This window comes from Serinus canaria, chromosome 4 (genome assembly GCF_022539315.1).
Source record: "Serinus canaria isolate serCan28SL12 chromosome 4, serCan2020, whole genome shotgun sequence".
In the NCBI taxonomy this organism is placed as follows: domain Eukaryota; kingdom Metazoa; phylum Chordata; class Aves; order Passeriformes; family Fringillidae; genus Serinus; species Serinus canaria.
Genome location: NC_066317.1, coordinates 45,464,911 through 45,480,851, shown reverse-complemented (window position 1 = coordinate 45,480,851; position 15,941 = coordinate 45,464,911). Strand labels below are relative to the sequence as shown.

At 35.4% G+C, this 15,941-nt stretch overlaps 1 protein-coding gene across 9 annotated transcripts in view; it reads left to right on the top strand.

The window, feature by feature from the left end:
- DCUN1D4 (defective in cullin neddylation 1 domain containing 4) overlaps positions 1-13,721 on the top strand; it is a 38,213-nt gene extending 24,492 nt beyond the window's left edge. For 5 of the 9 annotated variants that reach the window (XM_050973293.1, XM_050973292.1, XM_050973291.1 and 2 more), the window contains 7 exons: positions 2,823-2,917; positions 5,207-5,277; positions 6,806-6,897; positions 7,788-7,896; positions 12,161-12,265; positions 12,711-12,816; positions 12,927-13,721. In XM_050973293.1, coding sequence (XP_050829250.1) covers positions 2,823-2,917; positions 5,207-5,277; positions 6,806-6,897; positions 7,788-7,896; positions 12,161-12,265; positions 12,711-12,816; positions 12,927-12,982 — 634 coding nt within the window. In that variant the 3' untranslated portion in view covers positions 12,983-13,721. The remainder of the gene's footprint in view (positions 1-2,822; positions 2,918-5,206; positions 5,278-6,805; positions 6,898-7,787; positions 7,897-12,160; positions 12,266-12,710; positions 12,817-12,926) is intronic. The other 4 variants (XM_009100424.4, XM_009100429.4, XM_050973290.1 and 1 more) reach the window with 1 other exon arrangement.
- The last annotated feature ends 2,220 nt before the right edge of the window (positions 13,722-15,941 follow it).

Here is a 15,941-nt window from a genome sequence, read left to right as displayed (position 1 = left end):
ACTCATCTTGCTTCACTTGGCACTTCAGAGATTAGGAGTCTCTGGCTAGTAGAAATAGCTGGCTTGGCTAGGCTGGGGTGAGACACTCATTTAATGTTTGGAGTAAGCAGGGAAAGAAAAAAGTTTGTCTTTATAAATGAGATCACTAATTCTGGCCATGCATAATCTCTTTTCATTATAAACTTGATGCAGTGTCATCTGCACTGTTAATGCATGTCTGACCAATTAGCTTATAGCAGAGTGTAGAATAATATTTCCAGATTATATCCCTTTTGACTTTATGTTCTGAACTTGTGAACTGGCACAAGCTGGAATATCTGTAATCAATTCTTGTTTCTCAAAAATCATACTCCAGTGGTCATATATTGAGCTTTTTGAACAATCATAAGTTTGAAGCAAGAGCATTTTCATTGGAGTTACTTGGCTGTATGTTGGGCACATGGACTTCATTTATTATTATTGCTATTTCCTGCAGTTCCTGAACTGTGACCATAGCCCTTAACACAAGTGGCTTTCAATCTCATATCAGTTGTCTGAAATTCTTCTGCTATGTGCAGATGCAGAGAACATATAAAAAAGGCTATTTTTTCCTGTTTTTGCTCACCATTGCTGTTATACATACTGCTGGCACTGATGTCTTGTTTCAGGCTGCAGTATTTAGCACTACCATTTGTAGATGCAGGATACCTTTTTTTCTAAAATACCTGAATGACTTACAGCTCTGTCAATAAGTCTGTTTCCTGAGAGTTCCTTCTTAAATGCAGTTTGCATACTGACAGCTTAATGTGTTGATGATTTACATGAACAAGCAGGGCAAGACAATTAGTTATCATCCCTTTGTAAGGAAAAGCATTGAGTCTTGTGATCAATACCTTTCTTTTGTGAACCTTGTTAGCTTTGCTGTGTCCTCAATCCCAGCAGTACTCTTACAGACTTCTTGAATAAAGAGAATAGAATAAAGATGTTGACTAGCTCCTGCTACAGTTTCCAACTCGGTATTCTACTTGGTGTTTGTCACGTTTGTTTGTGACAAAAAAGGGGATACTGAACAATTAAGACTTTTGCCAAAGTGGCAGAATGCCTCCTTTCTTTGTCTTGATTGCTCTGAATTCAGAGTAGCCTAAAAATTATTGGATAGGTCTTTCATAATCACAGTTCATTTTGCAAGTATGAAAATGTTATCAGACCTATTTTAAAAAAATTATTCCAACTCAGACTTATACCTTCTGGATTAGCTCTTACTGAGTGATGCTGTCAGCCTTTTCCTTTGCAGCTTCAGTGAAGCTTATGCAAAATAGATAATTCAAATAGGAAAAGAGTGTTTTCAAAATTAAAAAACCCCAAACCTAAAATTGTGAGTATATGGATATGTGTTTGGAGCACATATGGCTGACATTTCTATGCAGTGTTCCAGTTTGTTGTAGATCAGTATGTTTCAGTACAGTGTCAGTTTTTCATAAGAAATTTCTTAAGAGCCTCATTTGTATTTGTCTTCTAATTAGCAATTTATCATTTTGTTCTGCCTAGTATTACTTTTCTAAAGGTTAGCTGCTTTAAAGGAACTATGACAGTAAACATGAAATATTTCTTTGAATCCCTGTCAGAATGATCTGTGTGCCGTTAACTTCTAGCTACACTTCCTCACAGCTGATAGCTGAGCTAGGTGGAGGATCAGTGGGATCAGTGTCTTCTGAGCTCATGAATCTAGGTGCCTTTTACTTGTCTTTCTAGAAGGACAAAACAGTGATGAAGTCAGCTCCAAATTAATTTCATTATTCAAATGGTTTCAAAATTTTCCTTGAACCAGTTAGTCGCTTCATTGTCTTTCCCCATCAGGATTTGACATTGTGAGAGGAAACTCTGCATGCTTGGAACACTTACGGAGCTGTTCTTGGCTACCTCCTCTAGACTAAACAATTTATTTGTTGCTCTTTTCAGCCTTTATGAGCCCCAGCTCTGAAGAGTAGTGGAAATGGATCAGAGAATGCATTTGCAGCAGTGGATAACTGCTGAGTCTCTTTCCTCTAGCAGGCACAAATGATATTGTGTCTGTTTCAGAATGTCTAACCAGGGGAGTGACCTTTCACATTCTGTAATGTTTTCTGTGCTTCAGGTGTTTCAGATACTAAATTTGTTTCCTTCGTGTAGTTAAAATTCCTTACACTTCTTGTTGAAGGAGATGAGCATTACCTTGCTGGTAGTCTCTGGGGGAAGGGACCAGTTTTTCAGATGGTTCTGTATTCCATAATGAATGATGTCCCTTGAGGTATTGTCCATGAGGATTTTCAACCTTTTTTTTCCTGTGGTTCTTTGGTGTTACCAACTTAGTGGCTTTAGAATAATATAAGTGTAGGTCTTGTCTCTTTTGGCCTTTATGCCTTTTGTAGAATCTTTTTTAGACAGCCAAAAGAGCGTTTGCAGTTTTCTTTAGTTAATAATTCAAAGTGCATCTGGAGGTAGGACCTGTGTTGACTGTGACATGGAATTACTCTGGCCATAGACCCACAGCTGGCTTGCAGCCCATCAGATGACTGTGGTAACTGGTGGTGTAAGGCAACTTTTACAGAACAGTTTGGGGTTGAATTTGAACTAACCTATATTCATTTTAGGGGGAGGTAATTTACATGGATAATGATTATGAATCAGTGGAAGTATTTAGTGTCATTGATTCTTAAGCAGTGTTCCAAATGACTGGATATGAGGACAGAATGTTAAATAAACTGAAAGGAATAATGTTTCTGCTAAGAGTGGCTGCTCATTAAAAGATTACTTTTAAAAAATGTTGATAAATTAATTACTTGTTTCTCTTTCTTTTTTCTAAGTATGTATAGAAAATACGATTCAACTAGAATAAAAGCAGAGGAAGAAGAAGTCTTTTCAAGTAAGAGATGCTTAGAATGGTTCTATGAATATGCAGGTAAGTGTGAAATGCATATTTCCTACCAATAACAATTAAATTTATATTGGAATATGAAAATTGCATTAACAGCTTTCAAAAGATGGAATAGAAAAGATTTTTTTGTAAAAGTCTTAGAGAAACTTCCTTTTTCCTGTGTGATGTGAAGAGTTCAAGGTTCAGTTTTGTCTTTGTCTATATCCTATAAAAAGAATACAGAAGGTATGTAGTTTGAAATGTTTTGGAACATTTATACTTTACTATTCAAATCTACAGTTAAAGCTGTACTTCTGTTGAAAATGTTGTTACCTCTCTATCATCTGGCATGTTAATGCTGTATAGTACTGAATTAGCCTCAGAAGTGCTGTGTCTTTATTTTAAAAAACCCAAAGGGTGAGGGAGGTAGTAATGCTAGTTTGTTCCTGCTGAATCTGGTGCTTAGGGTTTCAAGCAAAGAAGTGAATGAATTCAAATATCCTGTACTAGTTTTATCAGATAGTCTTCCATCACAAGGTATAGGGAAGGTAGCCTGTATAATTTATTCTTGCCCTTATATATGAGAACTTTCTTCAGGCATTAATTCTAGGAATGTTAATTATGGTCTGTGGTCACAGAAGATGATCCTTTATTAGTGAAGTTAGTTGTTGTATTTGTTTTCCTGCAAATGTTTTCTGAAGGGAGGAATTTGACATATGAGGGAAAATGATCTCATGACTGTAAAGACTAAATAGAAATGAAATAGATATTTTGTATCATCTTGCAGTTTTCTGGTGATGTCTTGAATAACATGTCTAACTTGTTCTGTTTTGTCTACTTTTTAAACATAATGAGTGTCTTATTTTGATGTAATACAACATTTTTTTCTCCTAATAAAATTATATAAATGAAATTAAATACTTTGAGATCTCACTTGTCTGTGGCAGTCTGTGAGAGGAGATTCAGACAAATTCAAGCCAAATCTAACCTGTTAGATTGTCTGCCTTTCTGACCAGCTTGATTTATTTTTTTACTCTAGCAACAGGCATGACTCATTTTTGTCAAGACTTTCATGGAAAGAAAGGATGAAAGGAAGGCTGTTTGTGAAAGAACTTTGGGGGTTTCCACTGGATGCACACACCAAGATAAAACACAGAAAAGTGGAGAGTACGATTCTGTTTACAGTATTGAGTAACATTCTAAAAATTGAATTTTCAAGGAATAATCTCTTGTGTTCTTGCTTCATAAGTCTTCTTTATGTATGCAGACAGTTGACACTGCATTTGGGCTTTTTTCCCTCCCTTGGTGTGTTTTTGCATTACGTAATGAGTCTTTCTAGAGGCTGTTGTGTACACTCTGAGAACTGAGGGGCTGTTATGAGAAGATGGGAAAAGACATAATTAAACCTTGTTATTTCTAGAATAGATAACCTAATAATAAAATACAGATTGATCTTCCCTTTATAAATCCTGTTTTTCTTGCACATGTGATCTTTATATTGGAGGAAAGTAGGCATTTGAGCATGTTTTTTTTTCAAATGAGCCCTTTTAAACATGAGCCAAATAATTCTAACAAAATCGTTCAAATACTTGAAGTGTAGAATTGCACAGTACAATTCTTAATGTCTGTATAATTTTTTCAGGAGTATTATAGAAGTTACAGATATCTTGATTTAAGACCATGTTTTTTTAGTGGTGCATTTTAATAGCATTTGTATTTTGAGTCTTTTTTTTTTCTTTTTAAGTAGGCAAAGAAATAACTGTAATTCATTATTTCCTTCCTGTTTCTTTTACTGTTAGACAGATGATGTGTGACCATGGTGTAGCAATGTGAATAAGCAGGATAACATTATATAAAGATAATATATGAAACAATGAGGAATGAGATCCTGGGAATGATAATGCCTTGTATCCTGTATAGCTGTACATCATGTTTTTATGTGATATGATCTTGTGATAAAGTAGAGATTCCAGCCAGGGAATGAGTTTCACTAGCCATTGTCCACTCATTTAATTTGGAAATATTATGTGTTCTGTTAGTCTTAAGTGCATTATGAAAAAATCTTACTTATTTACACTTCCAAGATTATCTCAGTAAACGAGTAGAAAGATGGGCAGGGATAAAAAGTTGTTTTAGAGTTTCTCTGTTTTCAAAGGTGAGATAAAGATTTTAAGTGTATCCAAGTCTGATAATAAGTGTGAAAATATTTATTTCATGCCAAAACAAACAAACTCTATGAAAGATAAGTTGCACTATGTGATTGCACTTCTCTTGTGCTGTAAAGGACAGGCTATTTTAATTTTTAGAGATAAGTAAAATACATTTTGTTTTCAGGCACGGATGACATTGTAGGGCCAGAAGGTATGGAGAAATTTTGTGAAGACATTGGAGTCGAACCAGAAAATGTAAGTTCGGAATTCATTTCAAATATGCCTCATCTGCTGTGGTGTACATGAGCTAGTCTTACAGTTCTTGCTTTTCCACCAAGAATTAAAATATTCTTTAGAGTTTAAATTCAATATAAACCAGGGAGGTTTTGAAACACATTCGGGAACAACTTGCCATTATGTTAAACCCCAGACTGTCAACCTGTAAAACCCCAATTTGTATTCACTGCCACCCCTTCTTTCACTTTAAGGCCACCAACCTTCAGTCTCTCCAGAAAAAGAGAGATCTTAAAAAAAAAAAAAGCTGATTATTGTCTTCTCTGAAACAATGAGACAACATTCAAGATTTAATATATCAACTAATAAACAAGGAGTGTTTCCTTTGGGTTTTCTAGGACAGAAAGAGATTTCAAATATTAAGGGGAGTACCATTACACCATTTCAAAAAACAAATACGGAATATTACATTTACAGACAGTTGTTCTGTATGTGAGGTGTGTATAGTTTCATATATATATATATAAATGAATAAATGAAATCTAAAAAACAATTGAGCATTTTACAGGCTTTTTCCTAGTACCTAATTTTTGTTCTTTAAATGCATTTGTAAGTCCTGTCTTTTGCAGAATTCATGGAGCTTCATATAAGTAAGTGAGAATTGTGGTTTTGAAAGATGTACTGGAAAATGAGATGTAATTTGCTAATTTCAGAGTTTAGGACAATAATAAATGTCATTTATGCAGACATTTGGAGGTATAAGGAGGTATTCTGATTTTGCATTATAAGCTGTATAGGGTTGCCCTAACCTTAGCTAGTTAATGGCTAAGTAGCAAATTTAAATGACTTGATTATTTTTTTCTCCAGGTTGGCAGGGTCAGTTATCCTGCAAGTTTTTCTTTCATGTATTTGTCATAAGTGGTTTCTTCAGTTGATAAATAAGACAGTAATAATCTTATGGTATTGCTTTATCTAAATTATTAGTTGCTTTGGTCTTCTGTGTGAGATATGAAAAAGACTGTTTGCCTTTGGGCAAAACTGAAGTATGATATATCAGCCTGTCTTCTGCTGTGTATTAATGTTAGTTCATCTAGATTTACATATCTGCTTGAATTGTGGGATCATTATTAGCTTTCAAATAGTTTATTTTGTGGATTGCAGGTGATGTTCATTGAGATGAAGGTTTAAAAAAATGTCAGGTATAGCTTGTCAAACTCTATACCAAACTAATGAAATTTTGTAGTTACTTTGGGAAACCTTTTCTGCAGCTTTCACACCAACTCATCTTTTCCCCATTGTATTGCTCATAAGATGACTGATAACTTGGGTAGATGTTTACTCTCTATTTGTACTGTTACCTTCTCTTCATTTGGATTGTGTACAGGTTTGTCACAGGGTTTTTTAAACTTCTAAAATAGTGTAGCAAAGTTCTGAACTTTCCACTTATACAAGTAAAAGCATTGGTATCCTACTAAACAGTGATTTATTTATAAAACACATGAATCTTTTTGTTAAATTCTCAGTCTCTATTCTTTTCTCTTAAAAACAGGTAGTTATGCTTGTGCTAGCATGGAAGTTGGATGCACAAAACATGGGCTACTTTACATTACAAGAATGGTTAAAAGGAATGACATCACTACAGTAAGTGCCTTGAAAATTCTCCTATGTTTGTTATAATAAACACAGCTTTTCAGAAAAAACACACTTGAGTGTTTTGACTCATAACACCCAAAGCAAAGAACTCTGCCATGGAGTGGAAGTCACAAATTTTTGGCCTGATTTATGATAATATGGTCACTTAAAGACAACTTGAAACCTGATATTGCACATTTAAATACAGTTGGATTAAAAGATCTGCAGTCTCAATAAAAGAGAAATGCCATGAGGTTTGATGCTCTTTCTGTCCCCAAGGACACCAACCATCTTTGTTGCTAGATTGCACGTATCTTTTAGATATTGGTATGTTGTTAGAGCAATTTAAAACACTAAATAATAACAAACCCTTTCTGTAACTCTGCATTGTTCTTTCTAAGAGTTGCTTTCTCCAGTTAAGAGCCTAATATTACGGTAAAATTAACATAAATAAAGTTGAATAATCATGTTTCATAGAGATTTGGAGAAGGAACGAACTGTTTTGACCTGCCTTCCAGAAGAGAAGTGTAGGAAGTTCTATAGTTTCAGCAAGACTTTAGAAGTATTTTTCACTGCTTTGAGTTGATGTTTGTTTGACATGCATGGACAAGCTCTTAGTTTTATCTGTTGGAGAGTATATTTTTTACAAAGCCAGTCAGTCCCAGTGTAAGACTTAGCTACTTCATCTGAATTTTTTTTACACTGTGGGTTTAATAAGGCATTTTATGCAGACATACTCAAAAACGTGTCTGTACAGAATGATGTGTTTTGAACAGGTTAATGGGGATATATGAGATTCTTAGAGATTGTTTCCTAGAAGAATCTTTAGAAATTCTTTCCTAGAACATCAGACTCTATAAGAATGCAGATTCTAAACTCACTTGGTGCTTGTTTTGTAGGTGTGATACTACAGAAAAATTGAGAAATTCTCTGGATTACTTGAGATCTTTATTAAATGAGCCTGCCAATTTTAAACTTATTTATAGATATGCCTTTGACTTTGCACGGGTAAGTACTGTGCATTTGAAATTACAAACTTTAATGTCATAAATAATAGTCAAATGACAGTGTGCTTCTAAGTTTGTTTTCTTGAAGGTACCACTCAAGATTGCTTAGAACATATGGAACAATTTGTGTTCTGAAACAGTATATGCAAGATGTCAAACCTGGAAAAGAAAAGTATATAGAATGTGTAAGGCTTAGTGGTTTAGTGATGTGTATTGTTATGTCTCTGCTCAAGCTATTTTATAACTTCAGGGAAATGATTTAGGCCCCATTCTGTTGTATATTGGAGCTTTATCACTGAGTTCCCCTGACTTTATAATTTATTGTGGTTTTCCTTATTCTGAATTTTGTGAGCATAAACTGTATTTAAAACAGGAAGACACGTCACACATTTCAATAGCTGGTAAAAATGGGTAACATGATAAAAGCTGGATATGATATAAATACTGATTCAGAAGATTGTTGGAATGGCTTTAATGATGTTTTCAGTATTCATTAAAGAATACCCTGATATTGGTCTTCCTGCTATAAAGAATGCTTTGATGAAATTTTACCTGTAGTGGAACCAATATGCATAAGACTCTTCATACTTGGAAGGAGTAATAAGAACTTTATTTTCTGAAATAGCATTTTGAAATAGAATTTGGACATCTATTTTGCAAATGTGATAGAGTGTACAGAAGATTTAACATAAAAAGGTAAAACTGAACCTCAGATTTCAGTGCAAGAAAACTAAAAATACTAAGAAAACTTGCACCAAAAAAAAGTAGCAGGAGAAAATCAGAAAAACAAGAAGAAATTGAACTGATAGCAGTTTTGATAGTCTCCCATTAGCAATTCAGATTTTTGGTACCGCAGTGCTTTCTGCATCTCAGCATTCAGATTTATGGTAGTTCACTTTTAAACAAAGAAACTTGCAGTCAAATGAAAAATTAGTTAGTATGCGAGGAAAATAAAAGCTATATCAACCTCTTAATTCCTCCTTTGCTGTATGAAGCTTTATTCTGCTAGTTTTGCTGAATGTAACATGCAAAGGCATTGCCTAAGAAATTCAAGATACTGATGAAATATTTGGGATAGAGAGCAAACCTGTGCCAGCTGATGGCCTGTCAAAAGTAAGTGCAGATACTTAAAAGGTGGATAGTGTGTGTGTTCTTTTCAAGGGTTACCAAACTGGTGTGACAAACAGTGGTCTTTAAGCATTGAGACACAGGTGCTGTGACTTCATTTGTGACAAAAAGCCCCTGCAGATTATAGAACTTGAAGTCAGCAACGTATAAACTGGGGAATATTTGGCTGATATGATTATTGAACTTTCCATACTACAGACTTGGGGAAAGTCTATAGGAGAATGGCATCCAATAAGAATAAAAAAGAACAAAGGCAGGTATGTTTATAGATGTCAGATTAAATTGGGCTTAACTTTTTTCAGGGTCACTGGTTTCACATTCAGATTGTATAATTTCTGTCCTAAGGATAATTCTTTCAGGGGAGTGCTCTATGGCAAAAAGCCACTTGTCTAAACTTCTGAAGTTTTAAGAGAAAATTTTTTTAAAGAGTCTGTTGATTTGGCACTTGAAGTTAGTTTGTGAACAAAAATGTGTCATCAAGGTTTCATGTGGCATGCATGATTTAAGTCAGCATAAATTTGAGGAAATAATTTATAACACCATATGTTGATATTAAGCACAAATAACATTCTTCAATCCATGTTTGCCCTTGTTATTGCCAAGTTTTAGAACATACAGTTGCATCTATTGCATGGCTTAAATAGATCTTTAATGTGAAATATTAGGGGAAGAAAATCTCAGGAAGACTGTCTATCATTAATGTAAAATAAATACTGAGCTAAAATAAAATTTGTTAATAAATTCTTTCAGCTGTATCCAAGGAATGTGTGTAGAATGTATGTTAGGAATGCAATTGCATCATCTTTCATGGCAGATGTGCCATTAGGCAGTTGGAGGTGGGTAGAAAGGGCTCATCTGAACAATTTGTTCTGATCAGTAGTCTGAGAGAGAGAATGTAGAAATGTAGCAATATAAGGCATGAAAAACCAGTGTGGCCAAAGTAAAGGCAATAGAGCCTGATTTCATTAATACTTGAGTGTGTGGGAAGAATTCAGAGTATGAACAGTAGGGAAAATAAAATGTATTCTGACAGCAGCATTATTTCTGTTTTAAAGGTATTTGTGACAGAAGTGTAGATGGGCTTTGGAAGGAGAATTAGTTTTTAGAACTTTTTGATGTTGGAAATAAGTGAAAGATTTTTATGGGTACTAGTACAAAAACGCCTTTGCAGGTTTCTTTTTCATCTTTATTATTAATTGTAAAGCTTTGTTCATCATGGAATTTACTTTTTTTTCTCTAAATTCCTCTTGAATTTAGTGCCCAGAATGCAAAACAGTTTCTCATGTTTTCAGAATTGCTGGTCTCCTCACTTTACTTTCAAAACAAATCTGCATTAAATTCTGTCTATACAATTTTAGAACTGAGGAGTGGTTAGTATGAAATGAAAGTAACCCTGTGACTAGGGCATTCACTTGTTGACTGAGAACTGGGATCTTGCTTTGTCAATTCCTTCCTATGTGATAGAAGACAATTCAGCTATGATTTGAACTTTTTTTTTTAAATAAAGATGCATGTTCTGTAATACATACAAGTGGATTTTTGCAGGTGAAATGTAGGACACAATTCCCTTTATCTTGGGCAGCTAGCTGTCTTGCAGTGATCTGTTAGACAGTCCCTGCATATCCCTGGGTGGGATATGTCCTGGTGGACAACAAGCTGGCCATGAGTCAGCAGTGTGCTCATGTGGTCAGGAAAGCCAATGGTTTTCTGGGGTGCATTAGGAAGGACAGTGCCAGGAGGCTGAGGAGGTGACCCTGCCCCTCTACTCAGCCCTGGTAAGGCCACATCAGGAGTGCTGTGCCCAGCCCTGGGCTCCTCAGGGCAGAGGAGATGTGGAGCTCCTGGAGTAGGTCCTGTGGAGGGCAGTGAGGTTGGTTAAAAGATAGGAGCTTACCAGTGTGTATCAGTATCTGAGGGAGGGTGTCAGAGAATGGATCCAGTCTTTTCTCAGTGGTGCCAAGCAGTAGGACAAGAGGCTGTGAGCAGAAAATGATGCACAGCAAGTTCTACCTGAATATGGGGGAGAACTTCTTTGCTGTGCAGGTGACCACACACTAGAACAGGCTAACCTCTCCTAGAACAGGCTACCCAGAGAGGTTGTGGAGTCTCCCTCTCGCATAGTCAAGAACCACTTGGGTGCAGTCCTGTGCCATGTGCTCTAGAGCAACCCTGCTTGAGCAGGAGAGCTGGACCTGATGACCCACTGTGGTCCCTTACCTGTTCCATGATTCTGTGATACCTCCTAATTTAGACTTTGCAGTCTGCTGTCATGAATACATACACAGAACAAGGTCTACATTAGCTAATATGGAAATTTATTTCTTGTGATTTCATTAACTTGTGAATTTGTAGCTCAGTGTTAAAACCAAGGCTTAAAAATGTGGGGGCTAACCTCTCATCTCTCATCAAAATTGATTTAATTTTGTGATAACAAATGTAGGTGAATAAACTACTTAACAAAATGGAATCATACACATACATGTTACTTAGAGATGTGCAGAAGTTATGTTACTAAATATTTGCCACTGATAAACAAACCTGCTGGGTACGGATGCTGCTGCTCTTACTTAACAGAAACAAAAAAAATCAGCCCTTAAGCTTAAACATGCTGTTGTTACATTGAACTAAAACTGTACAGTCCAGAGGGGAGTCTCAGTGTGCTAGTGTACTATGTTCTGTCTGGTCATTTGATAATGTAATCTGAATTTCATGTAGTCAATTAGAATAACAGAGCAAAGATCCTCCCTTGGCTCACTCTCGGGTAGGGAAGGAGGTGTCAGTTAGCACTGAGTGTCTATTGACAGCCCATATAGCTGTCATGGTAGGGTGGGAAGTGGGGTCAGCCCTGCTATTCTGAGAGCTGTGCTCTGCAGAGGGTAAGTGCCAGTGTGGCTGGGGATGTGCCATAATGGTGATGGTTTTATTTGGAACATCTATAAAAAGCAACCTCTCCATATAACAAGCCGTTACCTAAAAGGAAGAAAATTTTACTGGCAAATTGTGTATTATTAAAAAACACTGTTAGGTACTGCTGTATATTATTTATTTGGTAATTTATTTTGTCCATGGGTGAGCTGTGAGGGAAGTGAAAAATCTGGAATTCATGTTTTGTTTTCCTTTTTGACCTTTTCATGCAGGAAAAGGACCAGCGCAGCCTAGATATCAATACTGCCAAGTGTATGTTGGGCCTTCTTTTAGGAAAAGCATGGTCCCTTTTTCCAGTGTTCCATCAGTTTCTAGAGGTATGGAATTGGAAACAGAATTATGGGGGTTTTTAATCTGTCTTCTTTGATACATCTAACTCGAGGTAGAATGAACAGCTTAGAATGCTGTGTTTTGATTTAGGAAATTGTAGCCACCAAAGCAGCACATACAGCTGGTTATCTTTCCTTTCTTCCTTTTTCCCAAAGTCCTATGCTGTTAAGATTTGTGTAATGCAGAACAAACTATACAATGTTATCTATTTGCTTTTGGACTTTATTGCAGTATGTTTGCCCTCTAAAAGATGCCTTAATCAGAAGCATGATTCAACACTAGTTTCAATACTTGTTGGTTTAATCCTTTTTAGTTTTAGATGGCATACAGATTTAAATAATAAGGCACCGAAAAGTTGAAATTTTCTGTAAGAAAATCTGAGTTTGAGACAGTTGAAAATACATTTCAGTAATTTCTGTTTCTTGCCTCAAGCAGCAATCAAAATACAAAGTTATCAATAAGGACCAATGGTGTAACGTTCTTGAATTCAGCAGAACAATTAACCTTGACCTCAGTAACTATGATGAAGATGGAGCCTGTAAGTACTACCATGTGTTGAAGTTGTAAAATAATTTATTTCTCTGAGCTTAATCAATCAGTATTCTTTTACAAAATTTTGTAAAATACAGTTATTTGATCTCTCCACAGGGCCAGTGTTGTTGGATGAGTTTGTGGAATGGTATAAAGGAAAGCAGATGACATAGGAGTTTAACTATGCACAGCCACTCAAGAGTCACTGTTACCACAGTTATGTCAACCATTAGCCATAAACTGCTATTTGTATCAAAGTGCATGCTGCTTTTCTTGCACTGCATCCCTTTGGCAAGGAACTTTTGATGTTTGCTATTTAACAAGCTAGCTATGCTTGCTGTTTAGCATTGTTCTCTTTGAAGGCTGCTTTGCATTTTGTATTTACACTACAAATTGGTGAACTTGCCAGAGTCTTCACTGTGATTATGTGTATATTGCTGTCTAAATTTTGTATATGTGTATAAAAAAAAGCTTCACCTAGGAATTATTTCTGCAGAAATGTATTGTAAAAATAATTTTGTGGCATATTTCTAATCAGCACTTACATGTCTGTTGAAACTTTAGTTATTTTGTTTTTCTTTTGGTCTCAAATGTAGCATTTCAGTCTCTCTGGACATAGTTATGTGAAGAACTCTTTACGGTTTCAATGTTACTATTTGAGATGCCAATTTCTCAGAAGACATGCTGTGATTTCCTTCACCAGAATTTGCCAAACCTGACCTAATGCTTTATAGGAATGAAATATTGGTGTCTTAAAAAATATATATACATATAAATATTTAAACACTGTAATAGTTGTACATGCCACAGATTATTTCCATTTGAAGAAAAAAGTACTGACTTTTTAATGTTGAAACTGCAGTAGTCATTACAGGTACAAAAGTGCAAATTAAAGTACCTTTTAAAAATGGGTTTTAGACTTTTGTAAATTGCCTTTGGCATGCTCCTTTTAATTTTTGGTGTACCAAGAGTGTTTGGTCTATGTTGTGATCTAGCGACCCAATGACATTGAAAGTGCTAGCTGAAATAAGTGGTTTGGGGAATGAAGTATGCTCACCCCTAGCACAGACATAATAAAAGTTTTGGGGATTATTTTGTTTGTAACACTAGTCTTTCCAAGGGCCTCCAGCTTTGTGTTTCTAAATACTTAAAAATATGATATCGGAAAAAATATGATGTTGAATAGTCTAAGTATTGCTTTTTCTTTCCTGTTGGGGATTAAAGTTTCCTGGCAGAATGTCCATTGCAGGCAATGGGCATGCAAGACACCAGCATTAAGTGACAGTACTTTTTAGTAGGGACCACTGCCTGTTTCACTCATCTCTGTCTGTGTGGGATGGTTCTAGTGATCATTATTTTGGGAAAAAATGAGTGAATGGAATAATGCTTAAGTTCTGTAATTTTGTCATGTTGCCTTTGCCTTACCCTTCTTTATTAATGTTAGTGTTGATATTTCTAAATAGGTCCTTAAAGTATCAGGTGCTATTAAACTTTTATCCCTAAGGATTTATTAAAATGTCATTGATTCATGGAGCACTTAGCAACAAAGGGCCAGTGGGTGTTTTGGAACAACAAATAACATTACTTTGCTGTAGAAATATTTTACAAGTATTGGCAGTTCTGTTATTTCCCTAGAATGCCATCCAGGGGAACAGAAGAAAAGCACTTTCGGTTGAAAGTGAAATTCTCTTCTGTATTGAAGGTTCTATCCTTGCCATCAAGTGAGGAACAACTGCGATTGACTTGACTCCTTTCAGGATTAAGTCTAGTTTAGCAAAAGCACATTAGCTTGCTGCCCTGGGTCAGGAGGTTGTAATTGTCATGGTACAGGTGGTCATTTGTGTTCATATCTGTTTGTTGCTCTTCTTGGTTTTTGTTTTTCAAGCTCAGCTGCCAAAGACAAAAACTGTGTGTCTGTGTATATTTGTATGTACATAAATATACAATATACATGCATATACAAAACCTAGAATTTCATGATGCTAAGAAGAAAATACTGCCTTTCCTGTGAAATAGCTACATTTGGATTTTCATAATATTAAACAATGCTTTTTAAAATTAGTAGTGGTAAAACATACAGAGTCAGTGCTTTCTCATGTACAAATGCACATAACCTTAATTCCATGTTTGATGCCAGTTTGCACAAGAAATTGAGTGGAGTGTGGTATTTAATGTTTACAATAAGCCTCCTAAGAAAACACACCTTTTATTAAGACTTCTGATGTAAATGTGTAGTTTACAATAGTATTACTGTAATGAAATACCAGTGGAGCTGCTGGTTTAGTTCTTCAAAGAATGAACTTAGAAGCAATATAACTTTTAACATTAGGTCAAGTTGTGATTGCCAAGATTTTAAGTTGAAATAGGTGTAATTGTTCTTAAAACATTAAACTAGTTGTTGACTCTAGGAAACTATTCAGCACAAATTGGTGTGAATCCTGCAACAAATTCGAGTTTGTATAAAAGGTTTTGTATGTCACAAATAACTGAGCTTCCAATAATGGAAGCAAGAGCCAAAGACACGTTTAATCTATTACTGTTACAGGTACAGCTTTCATATAACAGGATTGACAGAAATCGCTTCAGCCAGGTGTTGGCATTTTTGCAAATGTTTATCAGTATAAAAAATTTACTTAAAAGCAATGAAATAGGGAAAGAAATCTCAGAAAGTACTTGAGTTGTGTAAGCAAACAAACTTTGACTTTTTAATTTGGGTAAAAGTAATTGGGAGTGATGGAAAGGAAGAATGTGTTTGGAAATGAATCAGAGGCTGCACATTTTTTCTTCCATTTGAAACAGTATGAATCTGTAGCCATCAGCAGGTTTATAAACATGCATCTTCATAAAATAAACCACAGATTCAATTAAAGCTTGTAGAGACAGCTTTACTGATATCTATAGTGAACAAATGGACTAAAATGGACCTGTGTGGTTTGATGAGCTTCCCTCTGCTATCCATCCTGTTGGTTTTGCTAAATATGCTGATAAACAAAAGATCCTAACATTGCCTACTCCTGTATATTGGAGAAACTTGTAATACTTGTGGAAACTTAACTAACATACTCAGTTAATCTTGTATTTAATACAAGTGTGGCATTTGCTTTTTTCGTTTATTATGCCATCAAATAGCTG